The sequence below is a fragment of the Anolis carolinensis genome, chromosome 2 (assembly GCF_035594765.1).
Source record: "Anolis carolinensis isolate JA03-04 chromosome 2, rAnoCar3.1.pri, whole genome shotgun sequence".
Lineage (NCBI taxonomy): Eukaryota > Metazoa > Chordata > Lepidosauria > Squamata > Dactyloidae > Anolis > Anolis carolinensis.
In genome coordinates this window covers 200,429,311-200,450,235 of record NC_085842.1, presented here as the reverse complement: position 1 = coordinate 200,450,235, position 20,925 = coordinate 200,429,311, and the positions used below count along the sequence as shown (strand labels likewise).

Below are 20,925 nucleotides of genomic sequence, written 5' to 3'. Positions count from 1 at the left end.
CAGGTCTAATGAACCTGCTGTTTTCCTTCATTCAAGTCATTTATTAATAATAATAATAATAATAATAATAATAATAATAATAATAATAATACATCACACAGTCCTGGACACCTGGGAAGTGTTCAACTTGTGATTTTGTGAAACGAAATCCAGCATATCTATCTTGTTTGCTGTGTCATACAATAAAATAATAATAAGACAGCAAAGGTGGTCCTACCGGTAGTGGTGATCGGCACACTGGGTGCAGTGCCTAGAGACTTTGGCCAGCACTTAAAAACAATTGGTGCTGAAAGAATTACCATCTGTCAGCTGCAAAAGGCTACCCTACTTGGATCTGCATGTATTATGGCTAAGCGAACGAACCCAAAGGGTGCTCACCAATGCGTCATCTTCATCATGGAAAGAAGTGACAAGTGGAGTGCCGCAGGGCTCCGTCCTGGGCCCAGTTCTGTTCAACATCTTTATTAACGACTTAGACGAAGGGTTAGAAGGCACGATCATCAAGTTTGCAGACGACACAAAACTGGGAGGGATAGCTAACACTCCAGAAGACAGGAGCAGAATTCAAAACGATCTTGACAGACTAGAGAGATGGGCCGAAACTAACAAAATGAAGTTCAACAGGGACAAATGCAAGATATTTCATTTCGGCAGAAAAAATGGAAATCAAAGATACAGAATGGGGGACGCCTGGCTTGACAGCAGTGTGTGCGAAAAAGACCTTGGAGTCCTCGTGGACAACAAGTTAAACATGAGCCAACAATGTGATGCAGAAGCTAAAAAAGCCAACGGGATTCTGGCCTGCATAAATAGGGGAATAGTGTCTAGATCCAGGGAAGTCCTGCTCCCCCTCTATTCTGCCTTGGTCAGACCACACCTGGAATACTGCGTCCAATTTTGGGCACCACAGTTGAAGGGAAATGTTGACAAGCTGGAAAGCGTCCAGAGGAGGGTGACTAAAATGATTAAGGGTCTGGAGAACAAGCCCTATGAGGAGCGGCTTAAAGAGCTGGGCATGTTTAGCCTGCAGAAGAGAAGGCTGAGAGGAGACATGATAGCCATGTACAAATATGTGAAGGGAAGTCATAGGGAGGAGGGAGCAAGCTTGTTTTTTGCTGCCCTGCAGACTAGGACACGGAACAATGGCTTCAAACTACAGGAAAGGAGATTCCACCTGAACATCAGGAAGAACTTCCTCACTGTGAGGGCTGTTCGACAGTGGAACTCTCTCCCCGGGGCCGTGGTAGAGGCTCCTTCTTTGGAGGCTTTTAAGCAGAGGCTGGATGGCCATCTGTCGGGGGTGCTTTGAATGCGATTTCCTGCTTCTTGGCAGGGGGTTGGACTGGATGGCCCATGAGGTCTCTTCCAACTCTACTATTCTATGATTCTATGATTCTATTCGCTGATACATCACATCGTCCTAGACACTTGGGAAGTTCCCAATGTGCGATCCAATACAACAGCCAGCATAGTGATCTTGTTTGCTGTGCACTAATCTTGTTGTGTATCAAATAATAATAATTTTATTTCTTATCTGCCTCTCCTCGTGAGTTTACTCTCAGTTAACCTATACCCATGGGGATTGGTAGAGGCCAGATAAATGTAGTTTCTGGTTGCTTCAGAATTACTACTAAAATAGGCCAAAGTATGGTACTGTTTATTAAACAACACTGGGCCCATGATAAAATCCTACAGCATATTTTGACAAATGGGTTTCAGTTTGCTTATTCTTGGACAGGTGAGACCAACCACTAGGTTATCACTTCCAAGTCCATCTTGATTGGTAAGAGCTACATGGGAAGGCTAGCCAATTGATTACTGGAGGCTTTGAATGATTAAAGATGTGTTTTAATGCCTCTGATATATGTGTTCAAGACCTCTTGTTGAAGAAACCTTCACTAGATACTTTTATCCTAGATATCTAAGCTGGTAACTATGAGCATTCTTTTTAATGTAAGTTCTTTGAGAAACTGGTGTTGGTATGACAGAAGTTCAGCTTTGATTTCAGGACAAAATCAACCCATACCACCTATGTCAGGAACTGGACAGAGAGATTATATTTTTCTTGATTCTGTTTGATATTTTAAGGCCCTTCCACACAGCCCTATATCCCAGAATATCAAGGCAGACAATCCTACATTATCTGAATGTGGACTCAGATCACCCAGTTCAAAGCAGATATTGTGGGATTTTCTGCCTTGATATTCTGGGATATAGGGCTGTGTGGAAGGGTCCTTAGTGGCATTTGATATTATGCTATCCTCATGGGCAATAGTTGCTGTTGGGATTCCATGATCTTGTTTTGTGTTTTATCTGCTATTTGGATTTTTTCCCCATTAGTTTAGAGTTCCTCAGGCTCAGTATTTCCCCATATATTTTGTTTTGCATGAAGTTATGAGGTATGCTAATGATACACAGCTTTTCTTGATTAAGTGATGCCACAAACATTTGTAGAAGTTTTTAATTGCTGGGTCAGAAAGGGTCTGGATTTGGATTAAGAAATTGAGGCTTAGTCTAGACCAGTGGTTCCCAACTTTTGGTCCTTCAGGTGCTTTGGACTTCAGCTCCCACAGTTCCTAACTGCTGCTAAACTGGCTGGGAATTCTGGGAGTTGGAAGTCCAAAACATCTGGAGGACCAAAGGTTAGGAAACACTGCTTTAGACCAATTTTTATTGAGAAGAAAAAAATTAAAACATATTTTGGGTGGGGCTGCATTCCCTCACAATGCTTGGGGATATTTTTGTCCCTAATATTGCTATGGCCAGGACTGTCCAGCTGCATCTCTTCCCAATAGGAAAAGCAAACTTTAAAAAATGGGGAATTCAAGTGCTGGGCCACATGCTCATGAGTTGCACAATTGCCAACCTGCTTTAGATTTTTAAAAAGTTCAGTACCAAAACACACATCCAGTCCTTGTACAAGTATCTATGTCTTTATTACAAATTATTGGTAGCATTAGTTGGGTACAATGAAAACACAGTGTTGCATAGCTGCTCCAGTACACAACTACATACCTTCTTTACAGTAACTAAAATTAAGTTACTCTATATATCCACTGTACACAAGCTCTCTACAATCCAACTCAAATACATTCAGAATCTTACATGCGCTTGCTTCATGAGAACAGGGGCCACTCTGTGGAGGCCAAGGCCGGGAACTGATTTAGGGCATTAAATTTGCTAGTACAGCATTATTTATATACTGTTGAGAAACAATTCTTTTATTTGGTACAGTTCAAGTAATTGCTAAGTGTTTGTCAAATGCACAGTGCTTTGGACCACTCCATAGGTAACCTTTATAGCAGCAGTAACCACAGGTCAGTATGTTATATAGAACGCTTTGCATTCTCTGTAGTTAGAAGCAATACCTCTGCGGTAATGTATAAATACAACATGTTTTGGGAGAAGGGGACAACACTGTTTAACTGTCTGCCACAGAACCCCCACTCAAAGTTTGTGTAATATACACAGAACTGGATGCCATGTTCTTTCCTCTTAATACGAAGTTACTGCTGATCGCCTTCAGTTGGCACATTCTGTTCCTCATTTGGGCTGTGTTTAATCTTAAGGGATCTTCCAATGTATCGCCAGTATTCCTTCCGTATTATGTCCTTTTCTTTAGCCAAGATTTCACATAACTGTAGAAAAAGAGTCACACATTTAAAACACTGTACAGTTTTCTTATCTGTACTATAGAGTTGTGTACATGCACAGTTATGCTGCTTTTAGTACATAGTATTCTCTGTGTACATGTAACCTGCTTATGATAAATCATCTGTGATGTTTTACACGTGATGTACGTTTTTAATTTTGGAGAATTCAAAAGTCTCTGGATGGAGTGCCGAACTTAACAGAACATAGGTTCATGTCACAAGGAAGTTACAACAGAGCAGGAAATGGCACTAGCTAGACTAATTACTGGCAGTTACACAGCCTCTGTATTTTCATTTTCCAGTAGCAGAATCCAAGTGAAGGCTTTCAGTGAAAGCATATACAACTTAATGTTTTTATGCATTAAACTCACACACATTTACTTCTTTTACTATGCCACCATTTGGAGAAATGAATCCTGTGGACAATACACAATAGTATCCTCAGAAAGGTTGCTGCAATAATCATGTCGGACACTGTAGAACTTAGTCCATGTTAACTGAACTAACACTGCCTCTAAATCACCCTGAGAACTATTAAGCAGCAGTGTGACACAGTTTCCCCCTCTAACGCCTTCCAAAATGTACTGCACCCTTACTCCCATCCCTAGATAACATGGCTGGGAATAATGGGAATGGTACACCAGTACATCTGGAAGGTGCCAGGTTGGGGAAATGGTTCTGGCTCAGCTTACCTATCCAAACGTATCTCCCTCTATGAACTACCTCGGAGGTTAAGATCTTCTGGGGAGGCCCTGCTCTTAGTTGTAGCCTTCTCAGTGGTGGCCCCTCGGCTGTGGAACTCGCTCCCCAGCAACATCAGATCAGCTCCCTCCCTCCTGATTTTTAGAAAGAAATTAAAAATTTGGCTGTGGGATCAAGCCTTCAGAGAGTAATTCAGTGCTGTATGTGGATATGAAATAAGTGCAACACAATTGGAATGGTTCCTGGACTATGACTCTGGATTTGTGTGGTTTTAATAATTGATTTTTAATGTGTTGATGTCATGATTTTTTAAATTCTACTGTTTTTAAGGTATATGCTGATTGTATTTATTTTGTATGGCACTGAATGGTTGCAAAATTTGGAAGCCTCTCTGAGTCCCGTTTGAGGTAAGAGAGAGGGCAAGGTAAAAATATAGTAAGTAAATAAATAATAAAATGGACGGCGTGGCGAACTTAGGACATATTTTTGAAAACTCTTCTCATAAAAACAATGCATGAGAATAAACTAGCACATCAGAGACAAATGCCCAGTTTACCATAGTCCTGATGTATTACTTGAATCAGCAGGAAGTTTTTGAATGGGTTACGAATTAAAAAAAACAAAAAAACATTACCTCCTATCTCACACCTATTACAGTCAGCAAATTTAAGTATTGCATTTACTTAAATACATTTAAGTAGATGTAATTGGAATAACTGTGTTTCTGAATTGAAACCTTGACTCCATATCCATTCCTCTTCTTATATCCCTTTTCATTACGAGACAGTAAGTCCCTTGGAGGCAGAAAGCTGTCCTTTTGTTACTTGTACATGGAGAGGAGGAAGAGTGCAAACTAAGTTGGTTCAGAGTTATATCAATATGGAACAAGGCTTTCCTCCTCCTTAAGTTAAATAGATGAGAGTAGCTCTGCCTGGCTTTTAAGATTTGGCAAAGCAACTGAAATACAGAATTATCTGCATAGCAGGATAAAAGGCAAACCTAATCCTCTTAATGGACACTAAATAAATACAGCTTTCTAACATGTCCTGAATGCTTCCATCCTTCAACAGAAGACTGTGAATTATCTAACATATTGTAACCTGTTGTCAAGACTAAAAAATCAGTCATTTTTATTGAAGAATTGATTAGCAAACAGTGCTCTCAATCTAAGGAAGATATCTATGTTGGAAGATAACTTTGAAAATCCTACTACTTATGTGTTAAAGCAGACATTGAGTTACTTGAAGCTGTACAGAGTTCTCAGATTATATTATGCATAATATGAAAATAAGATGCAACTCAAAGTACATGAAATGACATATGAAAATGCATGCAGCAATAATGCCCTTGAGCTAAACTGCTAAACATAATGCTTTTTCACAGTTGTTTTGGGTTGATTTTTGACTAAAATGTCTAGACTTATACATATGTATACAGGATGACATCTTTTTTCTCAGAGCTGCAACTCTCAAAGCATTTTTGGCTGAAGTTATTTCTCTTCATTCTTCTTTTGTGACAGAAAAACTGGCTCTGCAATGGTTGAATAGCATTTAGTCTGATACATTAAAGTTATGAAGCTGTCAGTTGGACACCCTTCCCTGTTTGAGTAAAGCCATGATTGTTATGTTCTGCAGGGCACCCCATCATAGTAATTAAGAAGGGGTAATAAGCTACTAAAAACCCTTCCACAGCTTCAGACTATTAATGGCAATGTTATGTGTAAACAAAATAATTTTTCTCACAGTGATTTGAAAACACATTTAAATGAATTAGTATGCTTCTAAAAGCCCAAATAATTGTAAGATGCAAATTCCTAGAGCATCCTTAGTAAACACGATACATTTCAAGTTTCATAGACATCCTCTTATTATTATACATTCTGTGAGAGTTAACACTTGGTGATATAATTTTTAAAACAGCCTATTTTCTGATATTTCTCAATTTAGTGTCAATCACAGTAAACGGACTGCACATTTCTCAACTTCTGTCATTTAATTCTACAAAAGAACAGAGAATGAGTTAAGCATCAAACAAACTATAAAGGATAACAGGCCTGCTACACAAATTGTAAAACAACTAACCTCTAATGCTTTGTTGAGAGTTTCTTCCTTGTTTTCACACTGGTTTTCTAGCATATCTTCATATATATCCACCAAGAAGGCAATCAGGTAGGGAGAACTGTGACTTGGTTGCAATTCCAACAGCTGTTCTAAGAGACTTGGATATTTTGAAAGGCCACGATCTTGCAGAATTCTAAAACAAAACACAGCTATGAACAATGAATTTGCATACTTTCAACACTCATGTCCCTACGCTTAACTCAGCATTTCTGATAGAAGATGGAAATCTCCTATAATTATAGATAAAATGATAAGGAAGAAGATACAAGACTTCACGTGCCAGAAGGATAGCAGAATATATTCATTATAGCCTGAAAATCCTCAATCAGCACTAGAAAATCAGTGCTGTAAAGTCAAAGCATTGATTAATAGATCCCTCTTCCAAAACCACTGGTAATAAAAAATGGAATTGGAGAGCTGCAAATCCTATATCCATTATATTGGGCACTGAAATATCAGAAGTCATAAAATAATATGAGAAAGTTTATAATGGATAAACAAAATCAGAAATGATGGCTGGAGATAAAATAGATTTCAGGGTTTTTTTTTCCAAATAGCAGTTTCAATATTGCCTAAACCTTTTTATCTATTTGAGTATAATGATTTCTAGAGATTAAACTAAATATATAATCATGATAATAAAATATTGAACAAGATTTGTACAGGTGGGCAGGTTTAAAGCGGAGGTAAGATTAATATCATGAATATGAAACTCAGAATTGTCTATGGCATAATGTGGAATCCCTTTACTTAACATCTCAAAAATATTTTCAAAATCAAATGCATTATTCTCGTCGCCTCCTATAATACTGAAGAAAAATATTCAACATTCAATTAGGGTAGGTTTAGGTTCCAGATCTTGCCAGATATCATTGCACATATTTATTATTTGGATTAATATTTGGCCTATTCCATCTAGATAATTCACCATGGTCAGTTCTTGAATCCTCTTTTTGACCCCTTTAAATCCTTACAATTTCTGCAGTTAAAACTGTGTGGCAAATATTGGGGTACCACGTACAATTTTATCTGTATGCCCACACTATATTTCAGCCAGTCTTTGATCCTTGAATATCCTCTTACTTGTCTGAATAGTAAAAAAGAAAACGGCAAAACAGGACCAAGAAGCTAAACAGGACATAATTCTGCTGGTGTACTATGGTGATATAACTATGCAGAAAATGAAGAATATAGTTTGATACCAGCTTAACTGCAATAGCTCAATGCTATCATGCTATCGAGTCATGGAATTAAAGTTTGACAAAGTCTTTAGTGTTCTCTGCCCAATAGTGCTGGGAGTGCTGGTGAAAAACTAAACTAAAACTCCCATTCCATACCATTGAGCCATGGTTGTTAACATGGTGTCAAACTTGCATTAATTCTGTGCCTGTGCTACTTTTAACATTAAAAAAAGAAACAAAACAAAACAATCACCGATACATTTACAATGAAGATACTTGCAGTGGTGCACATAAACCTTTAACTGAGCAGCTGTATTTGTAACCAACCATTTACATAGTTTTAGTAATCTACACAGTTCCTATATAGCAAAAGAAGCAAAGCTATCCTCATCATAAAGTAAGGTATGACACAAAAAAGTGAACAGAGGGAAAGAGAAACTTAAAAGAAATCCCCAATTTTTTTTCCAAATAAGAGAGTCCTAAAATGTTTTAAAATAGAGTCTGTATTTTATGGATTATCTGAATGGTCCTAGGGCTGAACTGATACTTGAAAGACCAGGGTTGTAGTCTTTAATGATCCATGAATTCCACTAGTAACTAGTGGCCCTTCCACACAGCCATATACCCCAGAATATATCAAGGAAGAAAATCCCACAATATCTGCTTTGAACTGGTTTATCTAAGTCTACACTGCCATATATTCCAGTTCAAAGCAGAAAATGTGGGATTTTATTTAGCTGTGTGGAAAGGGCCTAATTCATCAAGTTTTACATAATACCGCTCTAAGTCATTAAGGAAAACATGGCACCCAAACCACAGGAAATCCTACTCAACCTCCATGCTGACCTCTGTGGCTTCAGGTAAATGTAACACACACTTTGAAACAAATATTTTAAAAATTCAAGGAACCAGAAACTTGTTTGAAAGTTTAAAGCCAATATCTAGAAGTTGATTTTTATTCCCAATACCTCATTCTGCACTATCTTCTGTGCTTTAGAGCTGCTAACACATGGCCTCTTACCCTTTCAAATAGTTCCAAGCACTTTCATTATGAGGCACCATCCTGATCATTTCTAGGGTGTATCTGAAAAAAGGAGATCAAAGTGTTTGATGAAGAAATAGTCCATATTCTACACGGGTCAAAATATTCCCAGTTTCAAATGACTTTCAGATAGGATAGACATGAAAGCAGTAGACTCAATAGATTTTTTAAAATGCAATAGATACATTTCTACCATGGAGCAAATTCTTTCTAAATATAGTTAAGTGGACCAAAGCCCAAGCAAATACACCACAAATGTTCTAGTTTTTCAAAATAAAAATTAGAGCTATGAATTTTTACACTTTTGTCTAATACTGCTATGTTGATACACTAAAACAAAAAAGAAAAATAAACAATTAAGACAATAATTGTGTTGCCGAAGGCTTTCATGGCCGGAATCACTGGGTTGCTGTGAGTTTTCCGGGCTGTATTGTGATGTTCCAGAAGCATTCTCTCCTGACGTTTTGCCCACATCTATGTCAGGCATCCTTAGAGGTGTGAGGTCTATTGGAAACTAGGAAAGTGGGCTTTATATATCTGTGGGAGAAATAACTCTTGTCTGTCTGAGGCAGGTGTGAATGTTGCAATTTATCACCTTGAGTTGCCTTTAATGGCCTTGCAGATTCAAGGCCTGGCTGCTTCCTGCCAGGGCAATCCTTGGTTGGGAGGTGTTAACTGGCCCTGATTTTTTCCTGTCTGGAATTCCCCTGTTTTTGGAGTGTTGTTCTTTATTTACTGTCCTGATTTAGAGATTATTAAATACTGGTAGCCAGATTTTGTTCATTTTTATGGTTTCCTCCTTTCTGTTGAAATTGTCCACATGCTTGTGGATTTCAATGGCTTCTCTGTGAATAGAATCACAGAATAATAGAATAGTAGAGTTGGAAGAGACCTCATGGGCCATCCAGTCCAACCCCCTGCCAAGTAGCAGGAAATCGCGTTCAAAGCACCCCCGCCTGACAGATGGCCATCCAGCCTCTGCTTAAAAGCCTCCAAAGAAGGAGCCTCCACCACAGTCCGGGGGAGAGAGTTCCACTGCCGAAAAGCTCTCACAGTGAGGAAGTTCTTCCTGATGTTCAGGTGGAATCTCCTTTCCTGTAGTTTGAAGCCGTTGTTCCGCATCTAGTCTGCAGGGCAGCAGAAAACTAGCTTGCTCCCTCCTCCCTATGACTTCCCTTCATGTATTTGTACATGGCTATCATGTCTCTTCTCAGCCTTCTCTTCTGCAGGCTAAACATGTCCAGCTCTTTAAGCCGCTCCTCATAGGGCTTGTTCTCCAGCAATTCATATATTTCCACAGCAAGATAAATATCCCCGTTAAACTATCAGCTCGTTCTATGGCACCTCACGGTGCTGGGCTTGAGATAGCTGTACAGTGAGGGAGCTAAAATTAGTGTTATTTACATTATCGTATTCAATATCCTATACAAGAAAGGAGCTAAACTCCTAGACAATCAGGGCCAGCTAACACCTCCCAACAAAGGATTCCCTCAGGCAGGAAACAGCCAGGTTTTGAATCTGCAAGGTCATGAAAAGCTAAGGTGATCAATTACAACATTCACACCTGTCTCAGACAGATAAGAGTTCTTTCTCCCAACCTGGACATTCCATAGATATATACACCTCACTTGCCTAGTTTCCAACAGACCTCACAACCTCTGAGAATGCCTGCCAAAGGTGTGGAAGAAACGTCCGGAGATAATGCTTCTGCAACATGGCCATACAACTCAGAAAACTCACACCAACTACAATATAATACTGCAATGCAGAGCACTTCTATTTATAATTCCATTCCTTCTTTTTTAATGCAACCCAGTGCAATATGTCTTTTTTTTTTTTGGTGTCCACTGCATGTGCTCCACGGGCATAGGATTTTTTTGGAAAACTGCGATGTCCACCAAGAACTCCCCCCCTTGCAGAATTTTCCTTTTTTTGGACTATAGTTCCCACAATCCCCCAACACATTACTACAGTGAAAAAGACATCTCAATGTGGCTGACAGCTGACAAGAGAAAAGAGATAATCAAGACCTGGAACCCCAGGAATGTAGGCTAATAAGGTATGCTACATGAAAAACTAATATTTAAATACCGTAAATGCCCTTAGTTGAAAACAATAATGATAATTTTGTCTCACTGTGGTGTACATTTATTCTGTTTGCATATGAAGAATAGTTCCCATGAGGACTAAAATAAAACCAGCTCAGTTTTGGGAGATACTCATTTTAAAGGACCTTCAACAGTTGGCCACATTGACTTTGTAGCTGAACAAGGCATTTTAGGACTGCTGATTCTGTAGCAAAGACATAAGGCCATAAAAGAAAAGCTAAATTTGTGGTTCCTCTATGCCTTCTGGGACCTCTTCTATTAGTGCCAATTAAGGATTGAAAATTGACTATTATACAAGAACACAATACGCAGCACCTCAGTCTAGCTTTCAGGTTACTAAGGGGCATTAGAAAATCCATGATGCATTTCTTTTTTGCCCCGGAAAGAGTAAACAGCACTAGACAAAGCCAAGTACAAGGTTACTTACTGGACTTCTCTCTCGAGAATAGACGGATCATCGTAACCAGTTGTGTTGGAAATGACGAAGTATCTTTGGTTCCACACAGAATTATTTCTGACATCTTCTTTCAGAAGCTGTTCAACATACTCCAGTTCATCGTCCCATAGCTTAAATTCCTAGGCACCCAAAATAAGAGGGACCGCTATAAGAGGAAGTACATTACAAAAATTGCCTCATTTTTGACACGTTAACTGTAACTGAAATAACAGCAAGAAGAACATGAGAACAGAAAACAAATCCATCTTTTGAAGCAGGAACTGAAAAGCATGAGAAGTAACTAAAAGGAAATGAGAGAAGCATATGAAGCAGCATCTTGGAGGCCATACATAAGACAATGTGAAGTGACAAACAAGCTGACATGGCCTTCAAGTATTAAGAAATAATCAACTCTAATTCCCAACATTAGAACCTGGATGACAGACATTTTCAAGCAGTTTCCTTTCTTAGCATGCAACTGGAATGTTTGCCATTCATCCCTCTCAGAAAATGTGACAACTGGGACTGAAATTTTAGGAAGCGAGATACCTACTATACTATCTCTGCCTTATCATTTGCACAAGTCTTCCTTCCTTTCATAAATGCATCCCATCCAGTACAATGGTGACTGGATTGCTGTGAGTTTTCCAGGTTGTATGGCCATGTTTCAGAAATATTCTCTCCTGACGTTTCGCCCACATCTATGGCAGGCATCCTCAGAGGTTGTGAGGTCTGTTGGAAACTAGGCAAGTGGAGTTTATATATCTGTGGAATGTTCAGGGTGGGAGAGAGAACTCTTGTCTGTTGGAGGCAAGTGTGAATGTTGCAATTGGCCACCTTGATTAGCATTGAATAGCCTGGCAGCTTCAAAGCCTGGGTGAATCCTTTGTTAGATTACACAGAGAAACCATTGAAATCCACAAGCATTTGGACAATTTCAACAGAAAGGAGGAAACTATGAAAATGAACAAAATCTGGCTACCAGTATTTTAAAAAATTCTAAAATCAGGACAATAAATAAAGACCAACACTCAGAAACAGGGGAATTCCAGACAGAAAACAACCAGGGCCAGTAAAAACCTAACAAAGGATTCCCCCAGGCAGGAAGCAGCTAGGCTTTGAAGCTGCAATGCTAATCAAGGTGGCCAATTGCAACATTCACACTTGCCTAACTGCAGCATTCACACTTGCCTCCAGCAGACAAGAGTTCTCTCTCCCATTCTGGACATTCTACAGATATATAAACCCAATTTGCCTAGTTTCCAAGTGGGATTTATATACGAAATATCAGGAGAGAATGCTTCTGGAACATGGCCATACATCCCAGAAAACTCACAGCAATTCAATGATTCTGGCCATGAAAGCTTTTGACAACACAATGGTGACCATTTCCCTGCTAAGAGCAGCATCCAAATACCTGAATCACCCACTGCCTGTGCTGCCATGCATGGTAGTTCTTGGCATCCTGGTTCAGAATGTCTGCTATAAATTCAAGTTCTTGAGATGGATCCTTCAGCCACTCCACCAGCACTCGTCTGTGGTGCCTAATAAATTAAGAAAATAGTCATTAAAAACATACTCTGTCAATGCTTAGCTGTCTTGTTCTTTCAAAAAACATTGGCATACTCTCCTAAGGAGGACTGACTATATTTGCCAGAAAACAAAAGCATTCAAAAAATGATACTTGAAGAGTGATGCTCTCTACCGGTATTTGTAGAGGGATCAAATGGCTAAATCAGCTGACAGAATTTAAGAGACAACTGAAGACCTCTATCTTTTCTGGCAGGCCTACCCAGTCAACTTTAACTTGTGAATTTAATCTGCATTTTATCGGTAAGTTTTAGTCTGCATTTTTACCTGTGAGTATTATATGTATTTTAATAGTGTTTTGTTTTACCTCATTGTTTTAACTAAGTTGTACCTCACCTCGAGCAATAAGGAGAGTCTGGCAGTAAATATAAATAAATAAAAGTGTCTGACTCTCCTGCATCATACTCCACTGCACATTGTCTCCTTCTCATATATTGTTGGCCAGAAAGAGTGATCATTGCCCACCACTGCTCTATCATTTTAATCTCATACCTTATGGCAATGCTCATGTGCATCACTGGGCTTCACTGAAAGGCCCAATTTATTGAGAGTTTTACTGTTGTCCATGTCAGCCTAATTACCATCATTGGCCACACAACCAAACCACACAATTTCGTGAACCTTAGTTGGCTTCTGTAAATTAATGTGGATGTTTGTTTAGATTTTATGGCACTATATAATTTTTCTTTGACTACGTTTGGTTTAATTTATTGATGTTAGGTTTAATTTGATGTTAGGTTTTAATGTTGTTTTCATATGTGGGGTTTTTCTGGGATTTTATGTCAATATTTGTTTGTTTTATGGAGGCACTGAATGTTTGCCATTGTTTGTTGGAATCTGCCCTGAATCCCCTTGGGGAGATAGGGTGGAATATAAATAAAGTTATTATTATTATTATTATTATTATTATTATTATTATTATTCATACCCATATTCAACTCTCCACTCTCAGTTTCCCTCTTTGTTGCTTTTCCTAATAGACTATGCAATACTGGACTCTTTTAACATTAATTTAAGTACAGGTAGACTCTCCTTTATCCAAAATACTTGGTGACAGGATTTTTGGGGAGACTATTTTTTCAAATTCTGGAATTCCTGTATTTGCATATAGGTGGATGAGGGAAAGAGAGCTAGTCATGTGTCCAGCTTCCACTGAGTTTTTCCTCAAGGAAAACTAAGTGGAGCAAAAAGGTGATGGAGGGAGGACTTCACTTACACGAGGCCCTTGTAAAAAGCAGATACCCCACACAGTTTTCCAGCTGTCAAAATACTTTCTGTCCTTTTAGCAAAGCAGCCATGAGTTTCTTTCATTTCCTCTGGGCTGGATCCAAGCAACAGCCACTGGTACCATTTCATACTAATCCTTGTGGCTGTTTCCTGGGCCCCACCATTTGTGTCATTGAGTGGATGTCAAGTGTGGAAATGCCTGAGGAATCTGCTTTTTACACGAGTCTTCTGTAAGTTGAGTCCTCTTCCCCCTCCTCTCTCTTCTCTTTCCTACATCAGGGCTCCTTTGGGGAAAACACAGCTGGCACTAGACATATGAATAGCACCCTTTCACTAAAGGTGAAAATGGTGAAAATGGATGGCTGCTGGCAAAGAGTTTCAATTTTTGGAGTATTTTAGAATGCCGAATGAAGGAGACTCAACCTACGTCAATGTTGCCATAAATACAAGAGCATCATCATCTCAAAGCATGATGTATTTCCTTACAAGAATATCTTGTGTCATCAAGAGAAGCAAGACTTTACCAGACTTGATAATTCTTTGGTTGATCTTCAATGATAGCTGTGATGTAATTGAGTTCCTCATGTAGATCTTTCTTCAAGGACTGCAGAAGAACTCTACGGAAATGCCTACAGATAAAAGAGAAGAGAGGGGGTGTCCCACATTAGGCTTACTTACATCATAATTTCTTCATATACCGGCACAGGACAAAATTATGCAGATAATATAAATTGACCAAGCAAAATATTACAACATGAAAGTTTGTTTGCTTAATTAGTTCTGGTGATTTACAGTTTTAAAGGCACATACAAATTAAGGAATTCTTGGTTTGTTTCCTTTCTAGAATATATAAAAAAATAACATAATAAAGGCAGACATAATATGAGAACATACCACACTGTGTAGTTGGCAGCATTAAGATCGATAGCATCCCCTGTCAACTTGAAAGCTCTTTCACTTCTCTCATCGTGTTGCAGAACAGCTCGGAAGTAGTCGTATACATCTTTAACTAGATAAAGAAAATTGCATTATAGCAAAACATTCTCTGGCCTTTCTCTATCACTTCTCAATTGTTTCATTTCTATCCTAAACTAAATTCACTTACATCTTTAATCACCAGGATTTTGTATTGGTTCGGTTTCCTATACTTACAATGGCTCCTCACTTAGTATATACTCACTGTCTTTCTAACTTTAGAAACACAGTTTTGGCCCACTGTCTACACTGTCTATATTAACACATTCGCATTAATGCACTTTGACCTCAATTTAACTGCCCATGGCTCAGTGTCATGTAATCCTGGGAGTCATAATTAGGTTAGGGCCCAGCACTCTTTGGCAGAGAAAGCAAAAAATCTTCGAAAACCACAATTCTCAGGATTCTATAGCAGAGTCATGGCAGTTAAAGTTATGTCAAACAGCATTAATTCCGCAGTGTAGAGGCACCCTATCTGCTCTTATATCTTGTGGCAATATTTGCTTCTCTAATTCTTGCCCCCTAAGTTATTTTAAAGTTGAGAGATTTTTATAGCAATTCTCCTTAACTGCTTCTAGTGCCTGGAAGTCTTTTTCAACACAAATTATCACCTCTATCACACTTCCTTCGAGCCGCCCCCAAGGACAGTTTAATTCTCTCACCCTATAAGTTGATGACTGTATTTGTTCAAATTTATTCCATATTTAGTGCAAACTTTGCACAACTTACATTTTTCACTATATATTATCTGAACTACTGGATGTGGTCCGTCATCTTGAGGAACTGGTTCAATGTCAGCCCATTCCTTCCTGTCTCTGTAAAAAACACAGTTTAAAAGAATATTAATAAGAAGAGACTACTGACTAGAAACTAATAGCTGTTTCACAGCTTTATTTTTTGTAGTTGTTTTTGTGTGCCTCCAAATCATTTCTGGCTCATGGTGATCTTAAAGTGAGTCTGTCATAAATACACCTTATGGTCATCATAAGAAAACCCTATCATGGATAAGATTAGCTCAGAGAGAGTTTGCTTTTGCGTTCCTGTGAGACTGAGTAGAGATTCAAATTATCGCATCAAGCTGGCTCTCAACTTCATTTGTATTTTGCACCTATGTTCAAAATGATCACGGAAATGCTGGAAGTCCTCCAAAGCTACATAAGAATGTATTGCCAAATGGGACTGTCCCCATGTAATTATAAACAAGACACTCTAAGGATGATCATAGAAAGAACATAATGCCTAGCACATCTGAAATGGCTATAGACTTCCACATTATCAGACATAGTACCTACATGACTGAGCTTATGTGAAACTTAAAAAACTTAGAAAAATGAGTGCTCGAGACTATTCTCAGCAGTTGTGTACAGCTTCTTAGAAAACATGCATCTAATTTAACTGAAGAATTTGAATAGGTCCTAGGGAGAAACGTAATACAGGCAGTACCCAAGTTATGAACATGATAGATTATATAGGTTTATTCTTAAGTTGAATTTGTACGTAAGTCAGAACAGGTAGATTTTTAAGTGTAACTCCAGCCAAAAATATATTATGTATTAGCTTTGGATAGCATAGGATAGGGTTAACACTCCTATGGTGTTAGTTTTGCTGTCTGTGCCCTTGTTCAGAAGTTTTCACCTCACTTTCTGTCCCTGTGATCATTGGTTTTTGAAAAATTTGGCTTGTTGCTGAAACAAGGATTGGTGAGAACGCTTCAGCAGAGACACCTTTTCCCCATGACAAGTCTTCCAGGAGTAAATTTCCCTTCCGAAGGGTAGTTGGCAGTTCTCTCACTTCCTGTTTATCATCCCTGTTCTTAACTATGAATTATTTGTAAGTTAGATGTTTGTAACTTGGGGACTTGTAGTTAACCACATAACAAAACAAAATTTTGACAGGCAACTTATTGTTATTATCATTAGTAGTACTGTAGCAGCAACAGCAGTAGTCTCTTGTCTCCTGTTTTTTTTTTTGTTTTTTTTTACATTATAAGGTTTCAGAAACAACTTAAATGATGGAGATGTGGAACAGGTGATAAAGTTTGATATGCTAGCAAAACTGGTAAATGCTTTTTTGAAAATCAGGTTTGTAATATGTCAGATGTATAATTTGGAAGAGGAGAGCCCGAACTTGACAGCACAATGTTGGCAGGCCCTTTGGCAGATAGCATTGATTGCTACCAGTTATACCGGCTGAAGTGGTTTTCACCTGCATGTGATTTTCCCATCATAGCAAGCATATCTGGGATTAAGAGGAAGAGCTTCCAACGCAGAGAAGGCTGTTCCAAAGATCTGGCTACTCAAAGAGAAGGCTAAAGACCTTGTAAAACTGCAAATGTCATGATTCCATATCCCTGAGCCACTGCAGTTAAAGTGTGTCAAACTGCAATTATTCTAAAGTATAGAAGTGCTCTAAAAATCCAGGTTGCCTTCAGCTTTTGTGTTTTTCCCCCCAGCAAATTCCTGTCTTATGATCCAGTATGTATCTACATTGTAGAATGAATGCATTTTGATACCACTTTCCCTGGCTCAATGCTATGGAATATGGGAGCTGTAGTTTTACCAGGTCTTTAACTTCCTCTGCCAAAGGGTGCTGGTGCCTCACAAATGACAACATAGCACTGAGCCACGGCAGTCAAAAGGCTCTTAAACTGAATTGATTGTACAGCATAGATGCATAGTGACCTCCAGAATTTCCTCTGTCTACTTTTAAAAAACAGAACACTGTTCTAATTGTGTCCATTTTCAACACTGGTTTTCGCTTTTCAAGCACAACAAAAGTTATAAAAATGTACATTCCCTGAGCGTAGTTTTATGCCCCTTTTTTCTTTCATAAGTGCTCATCAATGGTTCCACTTCAACCTGGATAGAAGTGACTAGTGGAGTGCCACAGGGTCCAGTCCTGGGCCGAGTACGGTTCAACATCTTTATTAACAACTTGGACAAAGGTTAGGAGGGTGTACTTATCAAGTTTGCAGATGACACCAAATTAGGAGGTATGGCTAATACTCCAGATGACAAGATCAGAATTAAAAATGACCTCAACAGATTCAAGAGCTGGGCTAAACTAACAAAATGATTTTCAACATGGACAAATGTAAGATACTACACTTAGGCAGAAAAAATGAAATGCAAAGATACAGAATGGGTGATGCCTGGCTTAACCACAATCCATGTGAAAGAGATCTTGGGAGTTTTTGTGGACAACAGATTGAACATGAGCCAACATTGTGATGCAGCAGCTAAAAAAACCAATGGGATTTTGGGCTGCATCAAAAGGAGTATAGTGTCTAGATCAGTGGTTCTCAACCTGTGGGTACCCAGGTGTTTTGACCTTCAACTCCCAGAAATCCTAACAGCTGGTAATCTGGCTGGGATTTCTGGCAGTTGTAGGCCAAAATACATGGGGACCCACATGTTGAGAACCACTGGTCTAGATCGAGGGAAGCCATAGTGCTTCGCTATTCTGCTTTGATTAGACCTCATCTGGAATACTGTGTCCAGTTCTGGACATCACAGTTCAAAAGAGATATTGGCAAGCTGGAAGGTGTTCAGAGGACTAAAATGATTAAAGATCTGGAGACTGTGTCCTATGAGGAGTGTCTTAAAGAACTGAGTATGTTTAGCCTGCAGAAGGCAAGGTTGAGAGGAGACACGATAGCCATGTATACATATGTGAATGGGTGTCATAAAGAAGAGGGAGCAGGCTTGTTTTCTGCTGCCCTAAAGAACAGGACTCAGTGGAGCAATGTGTTCAAATGACAGAAAAGGAGATTTCACCTGAACATTAGGAATAACTTCCTGACTATAAGAGCTGTTCAACAGTGGAACTCTCTGCCTCAAAGTGTAGTGTAAGCTCCTTTCTTGGAAGCTTTTAAACAGAGGCTGGATGGCCATCTGTCAGGGGTGCTTTGATTGTGCTTTTCCTGCATGGCAGGGGGTTGGACTAGATGGCCCATATAGTCTCTTCCAACTCTAGTATTCTATGATTCTATTATTCCAAGTGACCCAAAGTGCTTTTTCATAAATATTCAGAAAATACAAATCTGCTTTCTCTCACAATCTATACACATAATAAAAGTGAAAATCTATGTGTGTATGTGGCTGGGGTGTCCACTTACACAGACACAATCCCACTTCCACAAATAACTATAGCTCCCACTACTCAGGAGACACCAATGGCCCTCCCTCCAATGACATGGCAGGTTATAGAGAGTACCATAAACATGTCCAGAGCCCTGCCAATGTCCTCCACAAACACCATACTGCTTACCACCCAAGTGAAGGCTTTCATACAGGGAGAATTTCATCCTAGATTTCTGTTTTTCCTCCACCATAGGCATCCCAAATTTTTTTAATCACTCCATTGGTGTGGAATTTGCATGACTCTGTCCACTGCCTCTCCCTTAACCCTTTCCTATTCTTTTCTATGGTACACAGAAAATAGAGGAATTGATCAGCAACTGAACATACTAGAGAGGTTTGGGGAAAATTCACCATGATTTATAGGAGTTGTAGGTGCTGAGATGTATAGTTCACCTGCAATCTAAGAGCACTCCACCAATGATGGACCTGGAACTAACTTGGCATACAAAACCCCTATGACCAACAAAAAATACTGGAGGTCTTTGGAGGGATCTACTGGAGTTATAGTTCACCTACATCTAGAGCGCACTACGAACCCAAACAATGATGGATCTGGTCCAAACTTGGCATGCCCAAATTTGAATACTGGTGGGTTATGAGGGGAATTGGCTTGGGCATTTTGGAGTTGTCGGTACTGGGATTTATAGTTCACTTGCAATCAATGAGCACTTTGAACTCCAATGATGGAATTGGAACTAACCTAGCACACAGAGCCCCCATGACCAGCAAAAAATACTGGAGGTCTTTTGGGGAAATTCACCTTCATTTAGGGAGTTGTAGTTCACCTATATTCAGAGAGCACTGTGAACCCTAACATTGATGGATCTGGACCAAACTTGGTACACATACCTGATATGTCGAAATTTGATTACTGGAGGGTTTTTGGGGGGGGGGGGGGCGGGGAGAGGGAACTGACCTTCCTTTTTGGAAATTGTAGTGCACCCACAACCAGAGAAACTGTGATTTCCACCAATGAGGAACCTGAACTAAACTTGGCACACACAACCCCCATGACTAACGTAATCTACTGGAGGTGTTTACGGGACTGACTCACCATAGTGAGAGTTGTAGTTTACCCTACGGCCAGAGAGCACACTGAATCTCACCGGTGATGCATCCAGAGCAAACTTGCCCAACATAAACTTTAAGTACTAATGGAGTTTCTCGGGGTTAACCTGGCATGATGTCAGTTGCAGTTAATCCACAACCATATGCATTTTGTACAATTAAAACCTGACATTTTCAAACAACCTGGGCAACGCCGGGTACCCAGGCTTGTTAGGATTAAAATCACCCCGAGAAGAGGGCGTGACTGTTTCCTGGCAGAAATGTAGTTTTAGCAGGCCTTTGGCCTTCTCTGCCAATGAGGGTTGGTGCCTCGCCAAGCTACAGATCTCAGCATCCCATAGCCTTGAACCAGGGCAGTTCGAGTGTGTTCAAACTGCATTCATTCTCTCAAGAAGAGGAGAGGCAAGTCCATGAAACACCACACTGACACCCACGCAGCCGGGAGTACCTATAGAGCAGGTAGCCGTCGCTTTCCAGGGCCAAGTTATCCCCGGCCTCCAGCAGCTCGCTGTCGCCGCCTGCCTCAGGGTCCGTCTCCCGCTGGTCCTCCTCGTCCGCCATCATCGTCCTCCCTCCACGGCCTTGGCCCTGCCCAACCCGGAAGACAGATAGACAGACAGACAGACACCGCCGGCCTATGGGGAAAAAGAAGGCAAGCCCCGCCTTCCGCCGTAGAATTCC

The 20,925-nt window shown here is 39.7% G+C and overlaps 1 protein-coding gene across 1 annotated transcript; it reads right to left on the bottom strand.

The window, feature by feature from the left end:
• Positions 1 to 2,911: 2,911 nt before the first annotated feature.
• On the bottom strand, positions 2,912 to 20,877 carry fnta (farnesyltransferase, CAAX box, alpha). The gene is made up of 9 exons (XM_003226031.4): positions 20,693 to 20,877; positions 15,764 to 15,849; positions 14,954 to 15,068; positions 14,584 to 14,688; positions 12,660 to 12,786; positions 11,234 to 11,382; positions 8,678 to 8,740; positions 6,437 to 6,608; positions 2,912 to 3,638 (listed from the first exon to the last, which is right to left on the bottom strand). The coding sequence occupies exons 1-9, from the start codon at positions 20,806 to 20,808 to the stop codon at positions 3,507 to 3,509; spliced, it is 1,065 nt and encodes a 354-aa protein (XP_003226079.2). The 5' UTR covers positions 20,809 to 20,877; the 3' UTR covers positions 2,912 to 3,506.
• Between the last annotated feature and the right edge of the window lie 48 nt (positions 20,878 to 20,925).

What these genes read in the sequence shown, in the direction of transcription:
- fnta (XM_003226031.4), bottom strand. Translation starts at nt 20,808, where the DNA reads ATGATGGCGGACGAGGAGGACCAGCGGGAGACGGACCCTGAGGCAGGC. An exon ending in GCTGCCAACTACACAGTGTG is followed by an intron (nt 14,689 to 14,953) that starts GTATGTTCTCAT and finishes TTTTATCTGTAG; the next exon opens with GCATTTCCGTAGAGTTCTTC. An exon ending in ATTCTCGAGAGAGAAGTCCA is followed by an intron (nt 8,741 to 11,233) that starts GTAAGTAACCTT and finishes TCCTTTTTTCAG; the next exon opens with ATACACCCTAGAAATGATCA.